Here is a 23,098-nt window from a genome sequence, read left to right on the forward strand (position 1 = left end):
TGTCATGTTGTTATATTTGATTTCATATTACATGCAAACATGAGCCGATGTTTCTCGGTCAGTGTAGTGACTGGTTACATAGTGGACAACCGGGGTACGATCCCCGACGGGGAGCAGAGGATTTTTTCCTGCAGCCTTGGGATCTAGGCAGGTTCTGGGGCCCACCCAGCCTCAATATCCAATGGGTACCAGGGCGTGATGCTGAACACACACCCCCACCTAGTGCTGAGATCAAGAATGATTAGGAACTATACCTCCTTTCCCACCAAGCACCTACATGGCATCTAGTGGGACTGCTTTACTTTTACTTTTTTATTATATGCAGACATTAAAATACATTTGTTGATGTTTTGTTATGAACTTGAAACTAATTACAGAAACAAAAATACAGTAAAACCTCTCTAAGTTGGACACTTGGGGTTCCACGAAAATGTGTCCAACTTAAAGAGGTGTCCAAGATAGAGGGAAAGAGAAAAATCAGATTGTGGTCTATAATCTATTTACTTACATACACCAACTACTGTAGGCTTGCTTGAATTAAGAATTAAAGACAATAGTATTAATAATAATCTTTTGAAGCCCACTCCCATGCATTGCAAATTACACCCCAGCCTCAAAACATTTTCTAAAGTTAATTCCACCAATTTTCGCTTACCTATCGCAAAAAGGAAAAATTCCATTTCTGTTAACACAGTCTGAACTCAAATGCAAGCACAGTACTGATGGCGTTAAAACTGTCTTCTGCAATACTGTAGTCCAGTTAAGGGTTCAGCAAAAGAATAGTTAAACACTTGCAATGCATTCCAATGATGGGTTCAATGTCCATAAGATAATCCTCCAGAGAGGAGGCATTCATCAGTCAGAAATTCAAAATAATAAAATGTGTAACTGAAAACGTTTCCCTGAAAAGCATCAAAGTTAAGTGCATGAACCTGTCCAACTTATAACAAAAGGCGCGTCCAAGATGTAGGGTATTGTGGACATGTAAAATTATAGGATATTCGCAGGTTCCAATTAAAAGTGTCCAATATAAAGGGGTGTCCAGGATATAGGAGTGTCCAACTTGAGGGGTTTTGCTGTATTAGAGATTTATACAGAGGCAAAATGAATTTAAGAAGGGTTACCAACATAGAGTTAATATCAAAGGTGACAATGGTTATCTGCTTACAGATATCCACAGGATTTTGAATAGGTAGAAACATTTCTTTCTTCTTCTTCTATGGCTCTCTGGTCCGCGTTCGGTCCATGGCCTCCTCAATTCTCCTCTTCCATTCGGTCCTTCTGTTAGGTCCGTCTGTCCGAGGTTGAGGTTTCGAAACATATTCCTTTTTACAGTGCAAGGTTGTTAGCCTTGTGACCAACCCCCAACCTGGAGGACCAGGGTACCTGTCTTAGTCTGACCTCTCCCCCTCGACCAATCTGGCTAGGGAGGCCCTACCAGTAGCTAAGCTACTGCCAGCATAGCTCTTGGGATCACTGAGATACTCAAGCCCCACCACCACGACAAGGTGCAGGTACCATTTAGTGGGGAGAAACATTTCTTTAACCAGGTGTTAAATGTTTATGGGGTTCATGACATTGCGCAGATAGATGTACGTGCAGCTGAGTCGTTAGTGCCAGAACCTAACCTTATCAAAGTGGAGACTGCTATCGAGAAGTTGAAAATTATAAATCCCCAGGTATTGATCAGATTCGGGCCGAACTGATCAATGCAGAGGTGAAATGTTGTGTTCCAAGGTATACAAACTTATTTGCTCTATATGGAATAAGGAGGAAATTCCACAGCATTAGAACTAATCTATTGTAGTAGTTCGTGAAATGGGTGATAAGACTGGTTTAATAATTATGAAGGAATTTCCTTCTTTTGCGTACAAAATTTTATCCAACATTCTTCTGGCAAGGCTGACTGCATATGCCAGTGAAATTATTGGGGATTATCATTGTGGGTTCCATCAAAACAGCTCTGCAACTGATCAAATTTTCTACATTCACCAAATACTAGAGAAAAAGTGGAAGTGCTATGGGACAGTCCATCAACTGTTTATAGCCTATGACCAAGTTAAATGAGACAATCTTTACAATATTTTCCTTGAAGTTGTACCTAAGAAGGCAGTCAGGCTAATTAAAACATGTTTAAGTGAAATCATTAGCAAAATTCATGCAGGTAAAAATGTGTCCAATACATTTACTACTCAGAATGGTCTGGTCTGTACTGATGATACTAATCTGTTGGTCAATAATATAAATACTATAAAAGTGAACACAGAAACACTTTTAAGGGCTGGTGTGGATGTTGGTGTAGAATTAATGCAGAAAAAAGTCTGTGTGAACGCATAAATGCTTTCGTTCATGTTCTGTCTTGACCAGGCTTCAACTAGGACAAATAAAGTGGTTGTAGGTGCCAGGATGAAACTTTGCTATATATTTTACTGTTAGCAGGTAAGAATTAGTGACACAGGTTAACATGGCAACAACATAAGATTGAAACCATGGATTACATGAAGTTTGTGAGAAGAAGAGAGGATGAAATATGCTGGAAGAAGATACTGTAGGATGATATTTGAGCTGAATATTTACACTTACATATGCTGAATAAACAAACTAAATTTGTTATTACAAATACATACGTGAAAGCTAAGCCATCTGCAGCTTTTTAAACCACAATGGTATTTTTATATGCTATTACAATGTGTTTGCTAGTCCCGCGCTGTAGCAGCGCAGTCTGAGGCATCATACTTCGGACTGGTGATACGGAATGCGCGCTGGTTCAGGTCTTGGGGAAAAAAATTTCTCATGAGATTTTCGACTGGTGTATGGGACCGGTGCCAACCCAGCATCGTGAGGAAATTGGGGAGCTACAATGGGTGGCGTAATCCGGTCATGAAAACTAGCAATGGCTGGGGGTTCATCCTGCTGACCACACGTCACCCTATACCTGGTTGTGATGATCGTTCACCTCTGCTTAGGCATGTGAACGTGAGGCCAGCAGCCAGCTAGTCGGCTTAGGCTCTCGGAGGGCTGTTACGCTACGGATTATTATTATTATTGTTACAGTATGTTTGCCAGACCACATATAATTGAATTTTCTATGTTCAGCATATAATTGTTCACATTTAACTTAATGCATATAGTTGAATTTGCATTGGACAAACCCTTGGAACAGTGATCAATTATAGTTGTAGCTTCTGCAATGTTTCAAGTGGCCTAACTGGCAAACTCCTACTGTCTTGTAGTTTGATACTTCTCCACCTTTTTCATGAAAACTCAAGATTAAAATATACATGTTTTGTTTGGGTATAAAGCTTGCTGTCTGTGACGGATTTGAGGGGAGCTTCAGAACAGGGTGCTGGGTTGAATACTGAGACAAGATGGAAACACAGAGAATGTGGGGAATTACATAATGATTTTTTTCACCAATTGTGAAAGGGAGCAAATAGGACAGATGAGGAAATATAGTATGCATGCAGGCATTGAGCAATACAAACAATATTTATGTGCGAAGAGACCCCTTGGGAAACCAAAGTGTAAGTCAGAGTATAATATTAAACCGGATGCAGAAATGAGAACGTAGGCTGAATTCATCTGAATCAGAATAGACTCCAGTGGTGTGTTGTGAACTCAGTAAATGTCTGGATTCCATACAAGAATTTTTGGCCAGCTGAGCTACTATCAGACTTTCGAGACCTCAGCTGCACACAGTTGGTGTCACTGCATGACATCAATAGACGGTGCTATAGAGACGTATATTTGTTAAAATTTCTGTTAATCCTATTTGTAGCCACCAGATGGCTCGTAGGTTGCTATTTATTATGGTATTAACAAGTGTGGCTATATAGTATCTTCTTGTTAATGATGAGAGTTAAGTATAATCTTGTTAACAGCCTCCTTCCGGATTTTGTAAGGTATGGACCAGAATAACTTGAGAACAGATGAGATACCTTGTGTTTGTCCGATTGGAAAATAGGGAAGGTATTATTAATCTGTGGTGGGAAGAACCTGGTTGTGCTGCCATCTTATCACACAATGATGACACTACACATAAACAAATTAATTAGTCTGGGCGTAGTATTTGTGGTTTGATTTGTTGTTAAGAATAATTAATCTTCTACTACGGTAACGACATATTTGCGGTTCTAGTTGAAATATGGCATCTGTTGGAGAACAATTAACCTTGGCACGTGGTAAGTTCCTTCTTGCATTTAATACAGTTTGCTGTTGCATCGCTTCGATAAAATTGAATTTTTTTTATTTTGACAGATGTGAAAAGAGCGATCGAATTGCTGGAGAAACTACAGAAAAGTAAGTAATTTTCACTATAATTTAAATAGCTGTTATTGTAAGTCTTATTGCATTTATTGCTACATTAAATTTATATAATGCTTGTAAAACTGCTGTTTGAAGTGTAGGGTGACAGTATTTCGTATTAAATATTTAATTTTAATTTAATACTGCATGTACAGGTGGGGAAGTGCCTGCTACAAAACTGGCAGCTCTTCAAAAAGTCCTGCAAAGTGACTTTCTGAATGCAGTGCGTGAAGTTTATGAACATGTGTATGAGACTGTTGATATCCAAGGGTCACAGGATATTCGGGCATCTGCTACTGCCAAGGCTACGGTTGCTGCATTTGCAGCAAGTGAGGGGCATGCACACCCTCGGGTAGTGGAGTTACCAAAAACAGAAGAAGGTCTTGGTTTCAATGTTATGGGTGGCAAAGAGCAGAATTCACCCATCTACATCTCCCGTATTATTCCAGGGGGTGTAGCAGATCGGCATGGTGGCCTGAAGCGTGGTGACCAGTTGCTTTCTGTTAATGGTGTGGTGAGTGTGTAGGAGGAAGAAATTATTCAAGTAACATCTATAGAAAGTATCTGCTGTAAAATAGAAAAGCGGTGTATATTTATCAGCAAAATACACTTCTGCTAAAAGTAAGGTGGTTCTTTTGAAGTGATGGGCACAAACAAAAAATGATGTAATATATACTCCTAGCTTAAATTATGCAACATTTGCTTCCTGTCACAGTGTCTAGGACGTTTGAAGAATTGTTGATCAGTAAATTCTTACAGTACATTTTAATATGTTTATTGTGGGCAAGTGGTTAGTACTCCTGTTTCATACATGGGAGGTCCTGGGTTCAATTCGTGGTCCAAATATCTGACATCCTGTCTGAGTTTCTTCATGGTTTTACATAGTCCCCCCCTGGCAAATGCTGGTATTTTACCATAAATTCAGCCAGGCCTACTTCTTTCCACATCCTTTCAAATTCATTAATCATCGCTTCATTTGACACAAAAATCTGAACTTTTGACAGGTTAGGCCAGTTTGTTACTTGTGAATGGGTAGTTAGTGTGAGCACATATATATATGAATTTAACACTGTGATTGGCTGAATTAACATCCTTCTCCACACTGTCAATCAAAATACTGATTTGCAGTTAGAAAAGTCTGTAGCTAGTAGCAGACTGCATGAGGTTCCAAGCATGAGCTATGTGTAAGTTTTACTGTCAAGATTGGTTGATGGCGAGGAAGTTCTACGAGAACTTGGACATATATGACATAAATGAAAACCTGTCCTGCCAGTAATCACAGCACATACAAAGTACCCAAAGTGTTCCAGTTTTGTGTTTGATAGTCAGTTAACACTAAATATCAAGTTAAATTGTTGTGGGCTCCGAATTGTGATGAAGTAGCTTATTTTTAAGTAGCTGCAGAACTGTCACTTAGCTATCTAGAGGTATATTTGCAGGTTGAAATAAAAATATATAACTTCATTTAATACATGATAAATTCTTCCAGTAAGAGGGGGAAAAGGGGGTATCATTGTATAAAAAAATACTGTAAAGTGCTGACAGATTACTGTTAACCAGATTCAGGTTTGTAATTATTTTGTAATGTGAATATTTATTTTTATTTTATTTTTGTTGCCAGTCAGTGGAGGGTGAGAACCACGAGAAGGCAGTGGAATTGCTAAAACAAGCACAGGGCTCAGTGAAGCTCGTTGTACGTTACACGCCCAAAGTGTTGGAAGAGATGGAGTTGAGGTTTGACAAACAACGTGCTGCACGGAGGAGGCAATTTCAGTAGAACGTATGTCACATGACATTCTCCCATATTTTGTTTTGCTTCATGTAAGACAGCTGTGTTTAGAATTTTATCATTTGAGAAACTCTGTTTGCACTGGTCATGAAATCATATTCCCAACAATTTCATAAAATACTGTCATTCATATGTACCATGATAAGTAACACAAAGCATTACTAAGTGAGCAACCAGGTTGCCCTGTACTGTATGAAAGATGTCTCAGCACTCGTAGTTTGTTTCATTAATGTCTTAGTATGCTGTTTCGTAATGTAGAGCTCTGTGAAATAATTATTGTCAATCTTTGCGTTCCATCAATATCTGTCTATAAAGTCTTAAAACACTGATGTAAAAGTACTGAGGAATACCAAAACCAAAGTTTGGATGTATGTATATAGATTATGGTATTTGAGGTACTGTAGTAACCAGTAACCACCAAATAAAATATCAGATTTATACTGTTTTGAATTGTTTGTATACATGGTTATTATTCTATTATTAAATATTTATTTTTAATTGTGTATGATATTATGGTATAAGACATATGTAACATTTTATAAACAGTTTTAATGGAATTGTCAAGCAAATTATTCATTATAAGGAGCTTAATTACATTGCCCTAGAAGTATTAATAATTATTCTGTTTACCTAAATTTGTGCCAGAAATGTGGTACTTTCTCAGTTTTGGTGGTGGCTTTCTATCTTTTTCTATCTTGTGTATCAAATAAAGGTTGAAACATCTGTGTTACTGAATGATGTGCTGAAACTAGTAATACTGTTTGTCACATCTGTGTAATCTTATGTTGCACTCACTGTCAGGAGTACTATCTTACTAGTCCTTGAAAGTGAAATGAAGAGGCATGGCTCGTTCTGGAATAGATAATATCTTATTATTTTTGTAGAAAGACAGGCTGAGTTGTTAGTCCATGTTCAGGAAGTGAGGAGGATGCATTTATATTGTTCGAGGGAAATATTCTATTCAAATTATCATGAATAAAAAGGTTTTTGAGTCATTTATAGATGTCTCACAAACAGGGAATACAACACATGGTGTATTAAGTTAAAGGGATACACTGACAAGAATATTACGGAACGAGTGGTATAGCTTTTGAGTAGATTTTTAATGTCAGAAGTGGTTTACAGTTGTACTGTTATTTTCATAAGTACCTTGCGGCAGCAGAAAAACTGACAGTGACAGTGACATTGAAGTACGCTAGTATTAGGCTATGTTTGATACAGAGCAACATAGTTTATGAAGTTTAATCAGCATATTATGGATACAAAATGGGAAATTCACATGAGACTATAAGAAATTTTAATATTGATGATGCATTTATTATTTAATGAACAAGCATAATATGGAAAAAATTATCAATACCCATTGAATCCTGCTCAGGAAATCCTAATTGCACTTTTCTTTTCTGAAATGAATTGAAACGTATTTTGAGTTGTTTGAAATTAAAACCTCCATAATGTGGGAAATTTAACATTTTTTCTGTGATACTCTGAGTTTTTTTTAATAATTTTTCAATGACGCATTCTGCACCTGATCCTTGAAATGGCATAAGTGTAATTTTCCTGGGCTTGCCTCTGCAAGAGGGGTTCTTTGTAATCATAATTCTTTCTACAGTGTGTCATTTGGGAGAATCACATAGTTTATATATTTTGGACACCCAGTGCCTAATTTCTAGAATTGAACAAATCAATAATTTTCTGTGAGTTGTTTTTTACAAAAATAATGTTTTCTTATATATTTATTTCTTCCTCCTAGTATATGCTTATAACCACGGTGGTCTAGCGGTTAGAACGCTGGCCTTGTAATCCTGGGGTCTCGGGTTCGATTCCCGGCGGTGCCCGAAATTATAACTTGTGTTGGGCAAGGCCGTGGTCTAGGCAACACGGAGTTTTCCTCCGTGGCATCCGAACAATTACTCCTTTCACACACAGAAGAAGTCAATGGCAAACCACTTCTGGATCATCTGCCAAGAACGTATATGAACAGGTCCCAGTCCGAGAAAAGGATGGAAGGATCCTGTTCATATGGACCTGTCGTCAGACAGAACACTAAATAATAATAAGATGAGGTGGTCTAGCGGTTAGAACGCTGGCCTTGTAATCCTGGGGTCTCGGGTTCGATTCCCGGCGGTGCCCGAATTTTTAACTTGTGTTGGGCAAGGCCGTGGTCTAGGCAACACGGAGTTTTCCTCCGGGGGCTTCCCCGGTTTCTCCGTGGCATCCCAACAATTACTCCATTCACACACAGAAGAAGGCAATGGCAAACCACTTCTGGATCATCTGCCAAGAACGTATATGAACAGGTCCCAGTCCGAGAAAAGGATAGATGGATCCTGTTCATATGGACCTGTCGTCAGACAGAACACTAAATAAAATAAATAATAGTATATGCTGTCAAGAGAAATTCACTGTGTTGCAATAGTTTTGGACATATCTGTGCTCTATTTCCAAACTTTAAAATCAGTACTCTTTCTGGTGTATGAGCCGGGATAGCTCAGTCAGTATATTGATTAGCTACAGGCTGGACGACTGAGGTTCGATCCCCGACGGGGGCAGAGGATTTTTTCCTCTAGCGTCTGCATCCAGACCAGCTCTGGGGCCCACCCAGCCTCCTCTACAATGGGTACCGGGGGTCCTTTCCCGGGGGTAAAGCCGGCCGGGGCGTGATGCTGACCACTCACCCCCATCTAGTGCCGAGGTCAAGGAAGAGAGGAGCTATACGTCCACTCACCCCAAATGCCTTCATGGCGTATAGTGGGACAAACTTTACTTTACTTTTACTCTTTCTGGTGTTGTCTCACCAAGATGAACATTTTTTGTGTGTATAATTTTTCATACAAATTGCCATTGTATAAGATTTGGACAACTTTGAGCCTTTTTTTCTAAATAGGCAAAAGTAAAAAAAATTCAGGGTTCGCTTTCCAAGAGTGACATTTTTTGTATTTACCTTTTTCTCTATGGCACACCATTTGGAATAAATGTGCTAGTATATTAGTTTTTTCGATACCATTGTGCCTAATTTTTTAAACCAGAATTCAATAATTGCCTCCTGTTGTTCTTTCAGGAGGATCATTACTTTTTTGTTAATTTTTTCTGTGAAACTGTTGTGTATTTTTGACACCTCTATTCCTAATTGTCATAGTAGAAAGCAGTTACTTTTTTCAGAGTTGTCTCTCCCAGTTGTTTACTTTTTCAAAATTTCCTGAAAACTTTATCATTATAGCAGTGAATATTTATGTTTGAGGTGAGCAGCAAGGCACAATCTTGACAGCCTTTAAAAGTGAATGTGCAATATCATGAAAATTGTCCATGCCAGTAAGATTTGAGGCCCATGGTGGTGAATGTGAAGATGGATGTTTTCTGAGTTGTAGCAAGCACAGTGTAGTCTGGTAGAAGTTTACCAGTGTCTCATCGACCTGATGAGACACGGCGGCAACGACCTCTGAAACGTTAGTAAACTTCTACATGACAACACCAATATAATAACAGTTGCAAGTCATCCACACTGATACATAATTACGTTATAGATTGTGTCATCAGTGGCATTTACAATAGTGCGGTAATGCTAGTTATAAATAATTCCGCAATGCACAGTAGTGCGCTGGTAGCATATCAAAGTTCTTCATACGCTATATAGTAATGGCGCTATTACATGTGTGCGTTGTACGGAAGGAGAAAGTTCAGTAGTTAATCCTACGTATTCTTCTTCGTTCTTTCGCTGTGTTCGAGTTAGATGCGTAGAGTAGTTATTGTTTGTGTCATTGGAGGCAGCTGTTTATTTCCTATTTGTTTCTGCATATTATAAAATATACTATTTTTCTTCAAGGTACTACATTACAGTAACCTACTTCTTGAAAATCAAGGTAAGTAATTTAGGTTGAACTAAATATATGTAGTTTATATATGTAGATTTACAACAGTGTATTTTAGTTTTTAATTTGGTGGTAAATATTGTAACCGTTATGATCATAACCGTATTTGTTTAATTGAAACAATTTAAACCAATAATTTTTCTCGAACAGCACAACTCGTTTGGTATTCGCTCTGTGTTAATGACCTCTGCCAGCACTTGTTGACATTTTATGAGATGTACGATGTGTGTTCATTTTAAGGGGGCTATGTGAATAGGAACTTTCAAAGTTTGCCCATTATTTTCATAATGTATTACACCTGAGAGGATCTACAAAATGCTATCAGGCCCATAATTCACATAAATAAAAAATACCTTTGTAATTTGTCAACCTGAACCATCAGTGTGGGAATTTTATGCCTATACTTTTCCTTTGAGTAAAGCATAAACTTTATACTACTGAATTCCCACCTTACGAGAAATCTTGATCTCAACAGTGATTTCCATCTTTTGGCTTAGAACATGATATAATATAAATTAATGTTACTGGAAATTAATATCATGAGTAGTGGTGTTACTGAGAATAAAGAACACAGTATTGCCATTTTGTTTAGATGTATGACTACTAATTTTGTCACCAATCCAAATTACAACAGAGAGCATATGCATTTCATGTTTTGTTGCAATGGTGACTTGTTTTGAAAGTGGTGATTTAAAATTCAGAAACTTATTACAAAAGAGTATAAAATAGCTTTTGCCAGGACAGACCTGTTTGTATCTTTGAAGAATAGTGCTAGAGAAGTGTGATTATTTAAATGTTGCATAAAATAGTACATAAACATGTGCAAATGAAGGGCAGAACAAGCTACATGTACAGTGTGGCAACTGACAAAATGTGAATTGGGTGTTATTCTAACCACAGGAGAATCCATGGGATCATGTTTATGAAAGATGGATAGGGCTGGAAATGAAAGAATGGTGCTTGAGAATATGACATTCCAAAGGATGTTTATTGTCTGAGATGTAGGATATTTTGTGCTTAAAGTTTAGTTTGTCAAACTAGACTGTAGTCTAGGTAAGACAGAAGGACCGGTTAATCTGTGTCAGCAGAGCAAGCAGGGACTGAACACCTTCTTGTGAAGATGGTGTTGAGTCTCTGGGATCCATAAAGGACACAGTGTCTTTACTTCTCAATAATATCTCTGTTCTGTGTTGTTGGTTTAATGCACTTTCTGTTGTAAGCTATAATTGAAGCCTGACCCAAGTGAATGTGTTTAGTAACAACTGGCACCTGAATTTGATGTATCTATTTTTGGTAGTTTAGTTATGGCAATGGTAATGCGAGAAGAAAGGAAAGTCTGTTGTAGGATGTGAATTATTGAGCACTCCAGGTAACTGTTCTGTATCCATGGATACATGTGCATTATACTAGCCATCACCAGATTGCGTGCTCAAGGGCCACAGCAGAATCATACGTTACATGAAAAGCATAACCCAGGTAAGGTGAATGAAAACATCTCAGAATTTGCAGTGTAGCAAAGCTAGCATCACTGTTTTGTTGAATTAGAGTCGAACGGGACTTTGGGAGGCCTTTAGTTCCTTCCTTGGCCTTCTGTATGTGTATCACATCTACAAATTAAGGTAATGAATGTGAGTACACAAAAGGGAAGTGATAGCAAATGTAAAGCAGCAATTTTTTTTATGAAGTGCTGTTCATATTTTTATTTAATAAGGTAACATTAAGCAGTGTGAACAGAACAATGCTCTGCAAATTTTGAACACCCATGACACACCCTGATTTGTCAGACATGACAGCACACCACAAAATTTTGCTTCACGAAAAATCCCGTAAATATGGATCTACATATAAATTCTTGCACTACAAGAATGCAGGCATAAGAAAACAAAACAACACGTGTTGAATTAAACTATTGATGATGACCCTATGTGTGTTTATTACGAATTCTAATTGCATTTTAAAAATGTAACGTGCTAATATGCGTTAGGTTGACAGTCCGTCAATGTTTTTATTATAGTTTCACTGTTTATTAAGACTGCACTACATATTTCGACCTTAAATGGTAATCTTAAGGTGGTTTGTGATAGACTGTGTCTTAAGCAGCTTTCCTCGTTCAGTAGGCTGTAGTTGAGTTGAACTACACTTCTCCGTTGGTAACTACTTCTACATAGTCCACTCTGATTAAATACAGTGAGCTGGTTAAGAAACAGTCCATTACGTGGTTGAGTGAGCAACAGAAAAAAAATGTACGTATATAGGGGTCTGGCATCAACACGCATTCTTCAGGAAGGTGGTCCAGCGTCACGTTGTGCTTTCTCAGTTCGAGAATATCTCGATAACACATTCAGTGGACGGGGATTTGATATGGCATGACCACCCAGACTTGACAACATGAGATACTTGGCTCTAGGGCAGAGGTTCTCGCCATTTTTCGTTGGCGTACCACAGATTCTAATTTAACACACCAAATTTACCACTAACCAAATGCGTTCAGGGAAAACTTATTTATGTTAATATTATCTTTTGATTTTCTTAATTAGTTCGCGTACCATAGGTTGAGAAGCGCGGCTCTAGGGCATTTTAAAACATTTCTCAGCAAGATTCAAAAGCAGCCACCAGGGACTGTTCCTATGCTATTCGGAATTCAGCGTGGAAGAAATTTTCTGAAAGAATATGGAAACTGATCAAACAATGAGCGGAGAATGGAGGGCGGGCAAAGGGACTTTCTGGCCACTCTGTATATTTGCATGCATGCCAACTGAAAATTGAGAGTCGAATTGCTTGAATGATATACGTGAAGCCAGTTAATTTGTCACAGTTCTTATATACGAGGTGCGATCGGAAAGTTTCTAGACTGCGCCTATAAAAACCCGTACACTTATCTCAGGTATTAAATTCATCCATCACCCTCGAAGTAGTTCCCCTGCCGCTGCCAAGCCTGGAAGCATCCCTGGAAATCTTTCTTTGTCAGCCTGTCAAGCACCATCTGCGATTCTGCATGAATCTCTTCTATCGTCTTAAATCTCCTTTCCCTTTAGCTGAATTTTCATCTTTGGGAAGAGGAAGAAGTCACACGGAGCTAAATCCGGCGAATAAGGAGGGTGCGGGATGACGGCCATGGTGTTTGAGGCCAAAAACTGCCGAACTTTGAGGGCGGTGTGCGCTGGCGCGTTGTCATGATGCGTCGCATGTGAAGTTCTTCCTTTAGAATCAGCTGACAGGTCCCATAGCCTATCCCAACAATGTCGCACAAGCCGTTGATGGTACGACGTCGATCTTCGTGAATGGCCTGCCGAATCTTCGTAACATTTTCGGGCGTTGTGCTCGAAGATGGTCGTCCAGAACGCTCGTCATCATCGACAGAGGTTCGGCCATTTTTAAAACGTGAATGCCACACAAAAGTTTGTGCACGACCCATTGCGGACTCCCCAAATGCTTGCTTTAGAATTTCATAGGTTTCCGTAGCCGTTTTGGCGAGTCTTTGGCAAAATTTGATGCACACGCCTTTCCGAAATCGCAGGAGGGTCGGTGTAATGCACTACCAAAACGCTCGTAACTAAGAAACAAATGCTAATTGGATGATGCCGGCTGGCACACTGATTCACTATGAATGTAGGCCGCACCCCCTAGCGGCAGAAGCTCGTACTACATCCGGTTCGCCCTCCATTGACACAGTCTTGAAACTTTCCGATCGCACCTCGTAGGTTACTTTGTCAGAATTGTTGAAAGTATCTCTGCCTTATTTCGATTCTTACCAATGTAAGGTGAGTCCCAACCGTGAAATGTAATCCGCCAGCAGTTGGAAGGCAGTTTCCTATAATGAAGAAACGTAAAATATGTAATTGTGATAACATTAGAAAAAATTAATATCAGGAGTTGGGGGCCATCGGCAAAGAGACTGCAATTACGTAATTCCATTATATGAAAAACGTGTTATGAGGCGTACAAATTGATTGCACTGACCTTGGAAATGTTACGCAACAGAGAAACGGACCAGTAAACTAAAACCATCATGAGAAACACTTCAGAGGAAAGTTTTTAGAAATCATTCAGATGTAATCATGTTTTTATTTTGTAATAAACCGGAGGACAAATTAGTTTGATGCTACCCTTCTCCCCCTAATAAAATTTGAATCATGGGACTGGTTTCTGGAACTTTAAATCCAGCGCGTCCACTGATCGAATTTTCTAACGTGAACTTGTACGAACAGTTTTCTACGTGTTATGTAACTGTGTATACGTCGGATTGCCGAGTAAATGTGTACTTAGTTTCTTTCTGTGCAGGAAACAGGTTCAAGTACGAATATAATATTGTAATCTGCAAACAAGTTGGCGTGTGGGTGACGGCACAATTCTAGAATATGGTTAGCTATCTCCTACTAACTGAACACACATTTTACTATGAACTGGATATCATGACTTGGAAGTATTTTCATAACTCAAACCTGAGATATATGTTTTCAGCAAAGCGTGTCCAAGACTTCCGCCACGACCTTTACGAGCAGCTACGCGCCAAAGTAGTTTTCCCCTTGGATATGCATGTTAAATTGCATAACTTTTTTTTTTTGTAGGGAATATGTTCGCGTATTGAAGGTGTTCGAGCAGATATATTTGTGTTGCACATGTTCGGCACAGTTTACCTGTTTTCCGCTGGAAATGTAGTCCCGTTTAAAATGTTATTTTCAGTACAGATGCACAATTTACAACACTCACAGGTGTTTAAATGTTTGTGTTATTATTTCCTAGTACAACAACATTGTAGTAAATTTAGTTCAAGGAAAAAAGTGAGCACTTCAAGACAAACGTTGGTTAGAAACTAGTGCAACTTCTCTCATAAAAAATTGTTTGTTCGTTAGTGCTTACCTGTGCCACACAATGTGTGCTGTAAATACACCATGGAATAAACTGAACAGTAGGTATTTAATATTCTGGAAAAGTACTGAAAATTTAATATCCAACAGTAAGCGTCTCTGAGGCAAATGTTTCTTGAGGGTGTAAGCCAGCTCAAAGATGTAGGAGTCAGAATATTGTTTGCACTCAGGACCATATATTTTCATACCATAAAAACCCAACTTGCTACCAGGTGATTAAGCAAATTACCTTTCAGACTACGTGTAACCCTGCAGGGCTCCAATTTACATCACTGCTGCTCGTTTGTCTATTGATACGTGTGGTACAGCTGGGGAATCGTCGAGCCTGTTTAATTTAAATTTTGTATTGGAGAATGTTGCAAAAAGATTTGAGCTTATTTTAATTGTCACTTGGTCAGATATTCGTAACAACCACTTCACATAAGAGCTTCTAGATGCCCTCCAGCTGTGCTTTAGGGGTTGAGGTTCCAGCACGAGGGGTCTCATCACATGGCGGGAAAGATTGTCCGGGACATGAGGGTTGTCATTGCATGGCCACCTCTGTCGCCCGACCTCACTCCTTCTGATTTTTTCCTATGGGAGGGGGGCCGTGTACAGAAATTCAGCTGCCCGCCTCGAAATTCATGGCGGTCTTTGGCCATGTCGAGTTTTAACTTTGTCTTTGTTTTCGTGTCGCATTTGATGTCGAAAACAGAACGTTAGGCGACGTTCGTTGCTTAACATCTGCTGCATGGAACGAGTGCACGAACTTTCTCCTCTCTGCACAGAAGACGCCTTGGTGTAGGAAAATAGCAAATGGATATTAAACAGGCTCATATACCAGTAAACATAAGAAACTTGATATTAAGTTTAATGTAATGTGCTTTTACTTCGGGAGAGCCCTTTTCGAGACAGCATTTTAGCAGAACCCTGGAAACAAAATCTAATGACTTGAGTATTTGTTTTAAATTTAAAGCCATACATTTAGAAATTTTAATTTGCGCCATGTTTTAGGAAGCAGTTTTGTGATCCGTTTACCCAATGCGGCGGTTACACCCACTTGCTGACCGTATGGGAGTTGAAGTTGGGAACAGTCGTTGAAAGCTGTTCGTAAGCCAGTTTCAGCTTTTCATTCTTGTTGTCGAATATATTGAGAACGTCGTTCTGTTAAGCTACGTTGAGACGATGAACGCGCCTTCACAACTGCATTTGAAATGTGTGGAAACTCTTCTTTCGGAGCTGCCCAGAAGTTGGCCAGGCGAACGTTAACGAAGAACGTGAAGATTTTAAACCTTTCGCCTGTTGAAATGTCAATTAATCCCACACATTGTTTTGTTAATTATCCTTAGTCTGAGACAGGGCATGTTGCCGGGCATTGTAACCGAAAAGCTTCTGCCATAGGTGGGAAATACTTGTTCACTGTGACTTATATGTGTGTCATGAATGTCCCTGTGTGCCTTGAACTTCACATCACTTCTGAGACTCAGATTTCAATAAAAGAATTCATCTAGTGTCTGTGCCATTTCTTTTGTACGCAGTTTTACGCAAAGAAATACATTTTTTCACGTGCAGAGACAATTAATGTCTCTGCACGTGGAAAAGATATTGTGTTAGCCCGACTTTTGAATGATAGATTTATTTTGTTAAAATCTGAGGTTCTCGTGGACATGAGTATGAATATGGCCGCCTCCATCGCCAGAGTGGTGATGGAGGCGGCAGGATTTCCTCAGATGTCGGTTAATGTCTACCAGACAGGCCTGTTGAATGCCAGGAGGGGTGGCCAACACTGAATACCAAATTTCCCAGCGTTGTGTGATTGCACGAAGCGCAAACTCTTCGTCGTGATAGACATCCAACCTTTGTGTACAGAAGCAGCGTTATGTAACAGCTACTGCCATTTTATTCACAGAGCGCGCTGACAGTTATTGACTCCATTTGGGCTGGATTTTGTAGCATTGGTCGTCAAAATCTCGTCTGACAGTTTTCAGTGATTTTTAAATCGTTTTGACAACAGCGTGACGAAGAATCTTACATTGGCTTCTGGTGCAATGGCTTTAAGATTTGCAACAGAGCAATCATCGATTGTTCGCCATCTGTGTAAAAATCAACATGTTTCTTGTTAAGGCCGTCTTCAGCCATGTACAAGCGAAGTATATTTAACAGGCAGACATGTGCGCGTACATCTCTGCTTCAGCTTACCGTAATAAACGTGTATCTCATATGCAAGTAAAACAGGAGTCTTGAGGTTGTGTATGAATGTCTTTAATGCGTTGAAGTAACTCACATTCAGTGTTACAACTCACGTTCTGCAGTCTTTTCGATTCGAAATTTTGGAGGTTATAATCACAGTCCTACGAGGTATTGAGTAGTGTGATAGCTGATGTGTATGGGCTTGAGACCTGTGTATTAATGCAGCACCTTATCGACGGAGTGTTCATTTCGCATCGAAAGGTTCTGTTTTTTAAGATGACATGTAGATTTATTAACGCGTGAGCCTTTTTATACAGGGTGATCGTAAAGTCGTGGGACCCACATTAACTCTTTCGTGTCGATTCGGCGGGAGCTGCTGCGTCCAGTGTCTTCGGAAACTTCACGGTATCTCAGCGTTTCCGATTCTCATCTACGAGCTGAAAGTTGCTGTATTAAAATTTAAAAAAGAGCTGAAACAACCGCGCACGATTTAATGAACTGACGACTCGCACGGCGAACCAATGTCCACGCCAAGAGCTTCTTGTGCGCAATGAAGACCATTACAAGACATCGGTTCGTTTTTCCGTAGCTTGCCTGGGGTAGAACTGAATCCACCGATTATGGCCGTTGACCTTGTAGGGAGTGCCCAGTATGAGGACTACTCAATGAAGGAAGGAGTTTCCGTCGGTCAGTACAATCTGTGTCAGTGCAAAAGTGTGGAAACCTGATAATTGTTGTCTTGTGACTGTGCTGAGTTGACAACATGGCACCTGTTCGTTGTAATCTCCTTTCTGGTCATTAATAACGCCTCGTATCACAACACTCAGACAGACAAACCACCGACGTCTTAATCAATGAAGGACGAAATGAAAGCCTGGCTATTGGAAATGAACATCCCATTTTGTGACAGCGTGTTGAAAGCTCAACTGTACGATTTAATCAAATTAAATAAGCCAAAGCACAAATATTATGTGATTGATCAGATTTTAGCAGACAAAGAACGTCTGTGCTGAGACTTCCGCCGTACAATCCCGATTTAAACACCAATAAACTTATTTGGGCAGACGTAAAACAATGGGTTGCAAGCAAGAACACAACATTTAAAATTAAGGTCGTCGAGCATCTGTGTCGCCAGAGGTTCGAAGAAATTGGGCAAGAGGAATGTGGAAAAACTAGAACAGATTTATTATGAGCAAGAAGGCATAATCGAAGACGCTATTGAACGCATTACAATTGAAGATAATGGAGTGACCAGCAGCATCGGTAGTGATGAATCGAGTGATGTCAGTAAGCGATGGTCTGTGAGGAGTGGAAGATTTGGAAGAGGACCGAAGAGTTGTGAAGAAGATAAAATCATCTAATACTCTCTGCAGTGTTAATTTTCTAGTGAAATCGACTTTCCTGTGTTACATACCGTGGTGGTATTTTATTTGGAGTGTACTGTATGCGGCCTGCTGCCATCACTACCAGGAAACTTCTGGTAACTGACTCGCTCCGAGGTTCCAGTTTACAAACGTTCAGCGGCCAAAAACGCTGGAACGCAGTATACGTAACGCTCGGTTAATTTTGGCAACTTTGCAATACGTTAGATGATGTTACGACAGGTTAGGTTAGGATAGTCTGAGTTGGGTTAAGCTAGGTAGGGTTAGATTGTTAGGTTAGGTAACGTGTTAAAAATCTTTGTCACGTTTCGACATTTATGACCACATCACATCACGATGTTACATTACGTCACGCTGAATCACGTTTGGTCACGCTTTGTAAATCGTCACGTTTCGACACTTATGGTGATCCATCGTCACGACCTCAAAGCAGATCACGCCTAGTCACGCGCGGTCACTAAGTCAAGTTTCGGCACGCTTGCGTTATGTTACGTAAGGCTCGGTTACTTTTGGCTACTTTGCAATACGTTAGATTAAGTTTCGACGTGCTGGGTTAGGTTACAAATGTTCAGTTTGGATAGGTTGGGTTAGGTTAGGGTAGGTTAAGTTTGTTAGGTAAGGTTTTGAAATTTTTTGTCACGTTTTGGCACTTATGGCTACAATTCATCACGCCGTTACCCGGTGTCCTACATGAGCGGTGCGAGTTGCGTGGGTGAAGTGGAAATATCAAACTGGCTGTTTGTGTGGCGCTGTCCTAGGTTACAGCGAAGCGGTCAGTGGCCAAAGCCGAGATCAAATATTTTGATATTTTCGAGCAGGTCGCTGCGCTGGCCAGTAAGGCGCATGCGCAGGAAAGCTCTGACTCTGCAGTACAGGGAAGGCGCATGCGCAGGAAGGCCGTGTGTTTCTCTCACGGAGGACACAACAAGCGATTGCCTTATGTCATATGACACCCCATGCTTCTTATGCAGCTCGCACAGCTCGCTTCTTATCGCTTACGTAGGACATTGCCTTACAGTACGTCACGCTTTGTCAGTGTTGGTCACGCTTGGTTAAGCTTTGTAAATATTCGTCACGTTTCGACACTTCTGACCACATCTAGTCACGCCATTACTGTATGCCACGCCTAGTCACGCTTTGTCACATTTGATCACGCTTGGTAACTCTTAGACACTTTCCAAGATTTCGTCGTATTTTAACACTTATGGTGACCCTCTTCACGCCTTTATAGCAGGTGACGCCTAGTCACGCTTTGTAAGTCTTCATCAAGTTTCGACTGATATAGTGATCTCTTGTCACTAGGACAAAGCAAGTCGCGCTTTGTCACGCTGGGCACACGTGGTCACTAAGTCACTTTCCGACACGCGTACGTTATGTTACGTATGGCTCTGTTAATTTTGACAACTTTGCAATTCGGTAGATGATGTTACGACAGGTTTGGTTAGGTGGCGTTAGGTTAGGATACGTTCGTTTGGATTAGGTTAGGGTAGGTTAGGTTAATTTCAGTTAGGTTAAGCTAAGTTAGTTTAGGTTAGTTTGTTACGTTAGGTAACGTTTTGAAAATCATTGTCATATTTCAACACATATGGCCCCATCTCGTCACGCCGTTACATTACGTCACGCCTAATCACGCTTTATCACGTTTGGTTACGCTTTGTAAATATTCGTCACGTTCCTACACTTCAGGCCACATTTCGTCACGCTGGTACAGTACGTCACGCTTTGTCTCGCTTGAGCACGCTTGGTCAGGCTTAGACACTTTTAAAATATTCGTAGTATTTTAACACTTATGGTGACCTCTCGTCAATCCTTTATAGCAGGTCACGCCTAGTTACGCTTTGTAAATCTTCGTTAAGTTTCGACACATGGTGATCCCTTGTCACGAGGTCAAAGCAGGTCACGCTTCGGCACGCTTAAGTTATCTTACGTAAGGCTCGGTCAATTCTGGCTACTTTGTAATACGTTAGATTAAGTTTCGACATCTTGGGTTAGGTTAGGTTAGAAATGTAAGCTTGGGTTAGGTTAAGTTAGGTTAGTTAACGTTTTGAAAATCTTCGTCACGTTTCGACACTTATGGCAACATCTCATCACGCCGTTACATTACGTCACGCTTATTCATGCGTTGTAAATCTTCGTCTAGTTTCGACACTTATGGTGATCCCTTTTCAGGACGTCGAAGCACGTCACGCCTAGACACGCTTTGTCACGCTCGGAAAGCGTGGTCACTAAGTCATGTTTCGGCACGCTTACGTTATGTTACGTAAGACTCGGTTATTTTTTGCTAATTTTTAATACGTTAGATGAGGTTACGAGAGGTTAGGATAGGTTGGGTTAAGTTAGTTTAGGTTAGGGTATGTTAAGTTAGGTTAGGTTTATTTAGGCTAGTTTGTTAGATTAGGTAACATTTTGAAAATATTCGTCACCTTTCGGCACTTATGGCCACATCTCGTCAAGCCGTTACAGTACGTCACGGTTAGTCACGCTTGGTCAGGCTTTTAAAATGTTGGTGATGTTTTAACACTTAAGGTGTCCTCTCGCTACGCTTTCAAAGGAGGTCACGCTTTGTCACTAATATATATAACTGAAGATAATGGAGTGGACAGCAGCATCGGTAGTGATGAATCGAGTGATGTCAGAAAGCGATGGTCTGTGAGGAGTGGAAGATTTGGAAAAGGACCTAAGAGTTGTGAAGAAGATAAAATCATCTAATACTCTCCGCAGTGTTAATTTTCTAGTGAAATCGACTTTCCTGTGTTACATGCCGTGGTGATATTTTATTTGGAGTGAACTGTACGCGGCCTCCTGCCATCCCTTCCAGCTAACGTCTGGTGAGTGACTCGCTCCGAGGTTCCAATTCACACAGTTCAGAGGCCAAAAACTCTGGAACGAAATATAACACCCTGCACTTCGGCCCGTCTTTCCAGGCATATTTCTTGACAGGTAGATCCTCGTGCCGCCGAGCTTCCTGAAGATGTAGTGCCTAAAAACCGAAACGCCTATCGTTTACCAACTCTGACGAGTGAGGCAGCACTCACAAGGGAATGGTCCGGTTGGTCATGCCGAAACCTCACCTGAAATTTTGCTCGTCTACAGAGCCCATCTAGTAATGATTGTACACAAAATTTCAGCTGATGATGCGCTGTGCAAGGGTGCGAAAAAATTGCTCAAAGTTGGTATGTATATTTAAAATTCGCGCCGCTGCGCATGCGCGTGACAGCAGCGCGGTATTCACCGGTACATTGCAACGGAGGGCGTGGACCAGGCGCTGAGAGGGCAGTGAAAGATTAGTCTCCGCGGAGCTAGAAGCTTAACTATTGTTGTTTGCGCGTAGTAGAGGAGGTGATTTAATGACACTTTGATTAGCAGATCTTGAACTGCAATGTGGAACGCTGTCAACGTTTTGCGACTATGAAGGACGCAGTATTACAGCTAGTCCACACAACACGTTTGAAAACCAGCAGATGTGTGACCTTCTTATGCAGATTTTGGACAATCAAGATTTCTGTCCAGATCATTTCGTCGAAACCACTGACACGCTGGACATTTTAGACAATGAATACGAAGGTACTGAACAACCTGATAGCGATGTACCAGTCAGTCGGTCATCAAGCGATGACGAGCAGCCATTACCTTCAAGCTAACACCCTAGTCCGGAGAAGAGACCTAATGAGAGTGTTGATTCCTAATATAAAATATACTGGAGAAATACCCGTCAAAAGTAGCAACAACAATCTTTTGAAACCCACCACCATTCATTGCACATTACACCCGAGGCTCAATGAAATTTTATAAAGTTAATTGCATCAATGCTCGATGGGCTCTGTAGACGAGCAAAATTTCAGGCGATGTTTCGGCATGACCAACCGGACCATTCCCTTGTCGAATTATTGATGGGGTGGACGTTTAGACAGTGTGTCGTAGGATTCGAGGTTCTCGCGTCGGTGAGTCCAAAGATGGCTGTCTTCTGGGTAACCGTTTGCGCGAGACAAAAAGCCCGCAGGTCCTAAAGCGTCTCGTCGATATTCTGTGTTAAATGACGATACAGAACGCGGGCGATATTTCCAACACGCGGTAAAACACTTCTTTTGTTCTTTTGATTTTAATATGATTTATTTTTGATGATTCTGTCAGGAGTGAGTTTTCCTTCAGCCTTTATTAATGGCACGTTCGTCTTTCAAACGAGGTTTTGTTACCTAGCTGCCATATTTTTAGCGTCCGTCGGCCCACAGTTCTGCGCGGTTTATGTGGTTATATCACCGTGCAGAGTTTGAACGTTAATTTGAGAGAGGGAGTAATGCAGAGCCTTTCGAACGTAGTTAAACGGTGAGGTAGATATTTGTTACCTTGCCTTGGCACGTTACATATTCTGCAGTGTTTATTACATCCGCTGTCGGTCTGTGACATGCTTCGGTCTCGTGTTCGAAGCCCAGAACTGCCCGGAGGAACTCGGTTCTTCGTGTAGATCTTTTGGTGGTTTCTTGGAAATTTTCAGTTTTGTTTTACCGATTTTTCTTTCTTATACTGACCTCTAGTATTCTAAATTTCAAATTTACCCAAGTTTACTTTAAAAATATAAATTGTTTTCATTTTTAATATGCTGGTATTTTTAAGGTTTTGGAAATTCCTCCTTCCACCCTAGATTACAATTTGATGTCCTTGTGGCTTGAAGGAAGCGTCTGTAACCTGTTTGATATTTGAATTAGGATGTATACAATA

At 40.3% G+C, this 23,098-nt stretch overlaps 2 protein-coding genes across 3 annotated transcripts in view; both read left to right on the plus strand.

Annotated features, from left to right (window-relative positions):
* Positions 1-3,770: 3,770 nt before the first annotated feature.
* Positions 3,771-6,829, plus strand: veli (L27 and PDZ_signaling domain-containing protein veli). Of its 2 annotated transcripts, none has more exons than XM_087348536.1 (4): positions 3,771-3,857; positions 4,256-4,299; positions 4,461-4,819; positions 5,927-6,829. In XM_087348536.1, the coding sequence occupies exons 1-4, from the start codon at positions 3,850-3,852 to the stop codon at positions 6,080-6,082; spliced, it is 567 nt and encodes a 188-aa protein (XP_087204662.1). In that variant the 5' UTR covers positions 3,771-3,849; the 3' UTR covers positions 6,083-6,829. The 2 variants fall into 2 exon arrangements, with proteins under 2 accessions (XP_087204662.1, XP_021917834.1); XM_022062142.2 differs by lacking the exon at positions 3,771-3,857 and adding an exon at positions 3,953-4,181 and having other exon boundaries at positions 4,258-4,299.
* Positions 6,830-9,712: 2,883 nt separating this feature from the next.
* Positions 9,713-23,098, plus strand: part of whd (carnitine O-palmitoyltransferase whd) — a 52,184-nt gene continuing 38,798 nt past the window's right edge. Inside the window, exon 1 of the mRNA XM_022062102.2 lies at positions 9,713-9,954. The gene's annotated coding sequence lies outside the window, so the exon portion shown is untranslated. The remainder of the gene's footprint in view (positions 9,955-23,098) is intronic.

This window comes from Zootermopsis nevadensis, unplaced genomic scaffold, assembly GCF_977971745.1.
Source record: "Zootermopsis nevadensis isolate Lab colony 2312 unplaced genomic scaffold, Znev_1.0 Znev_ptg000013l, whole genome shotgun sequence".
Taxonomy (NCBI): Eukaryota; Metazoa; Arthropoda; class Insecta; order Blattodea; family Termopsidae; genus Zootermopsis; species Zootermopsis nevadensis.

What these genes read in the sequence shown, in the direction of transcription:
- veli (XM_022062142.2), top strand. Translation starts at nt 4,145, where the DNA reads ATGGCATCTGTTGGAGAACAATTAACCTTGGCACGTG. An exon ending in ACAATTAACCTTGGCACGTG is followed by an intron (nt 4,182 to 4,257) that starts GTAAGTTCCTTC and finishes TTATTTTGACAG; the next exon opens with ATGTGAAAAGAGCGATCGAA. An exon ending in GCTGGAGAAACTACAGAAAA is followed by an intron (nt 4,300 to 4,460) that starts GTAAGTAATTTT and finishes CTGCATGTACAG; the next exon opens with GTGGGGAAGTGCCTGCTACA.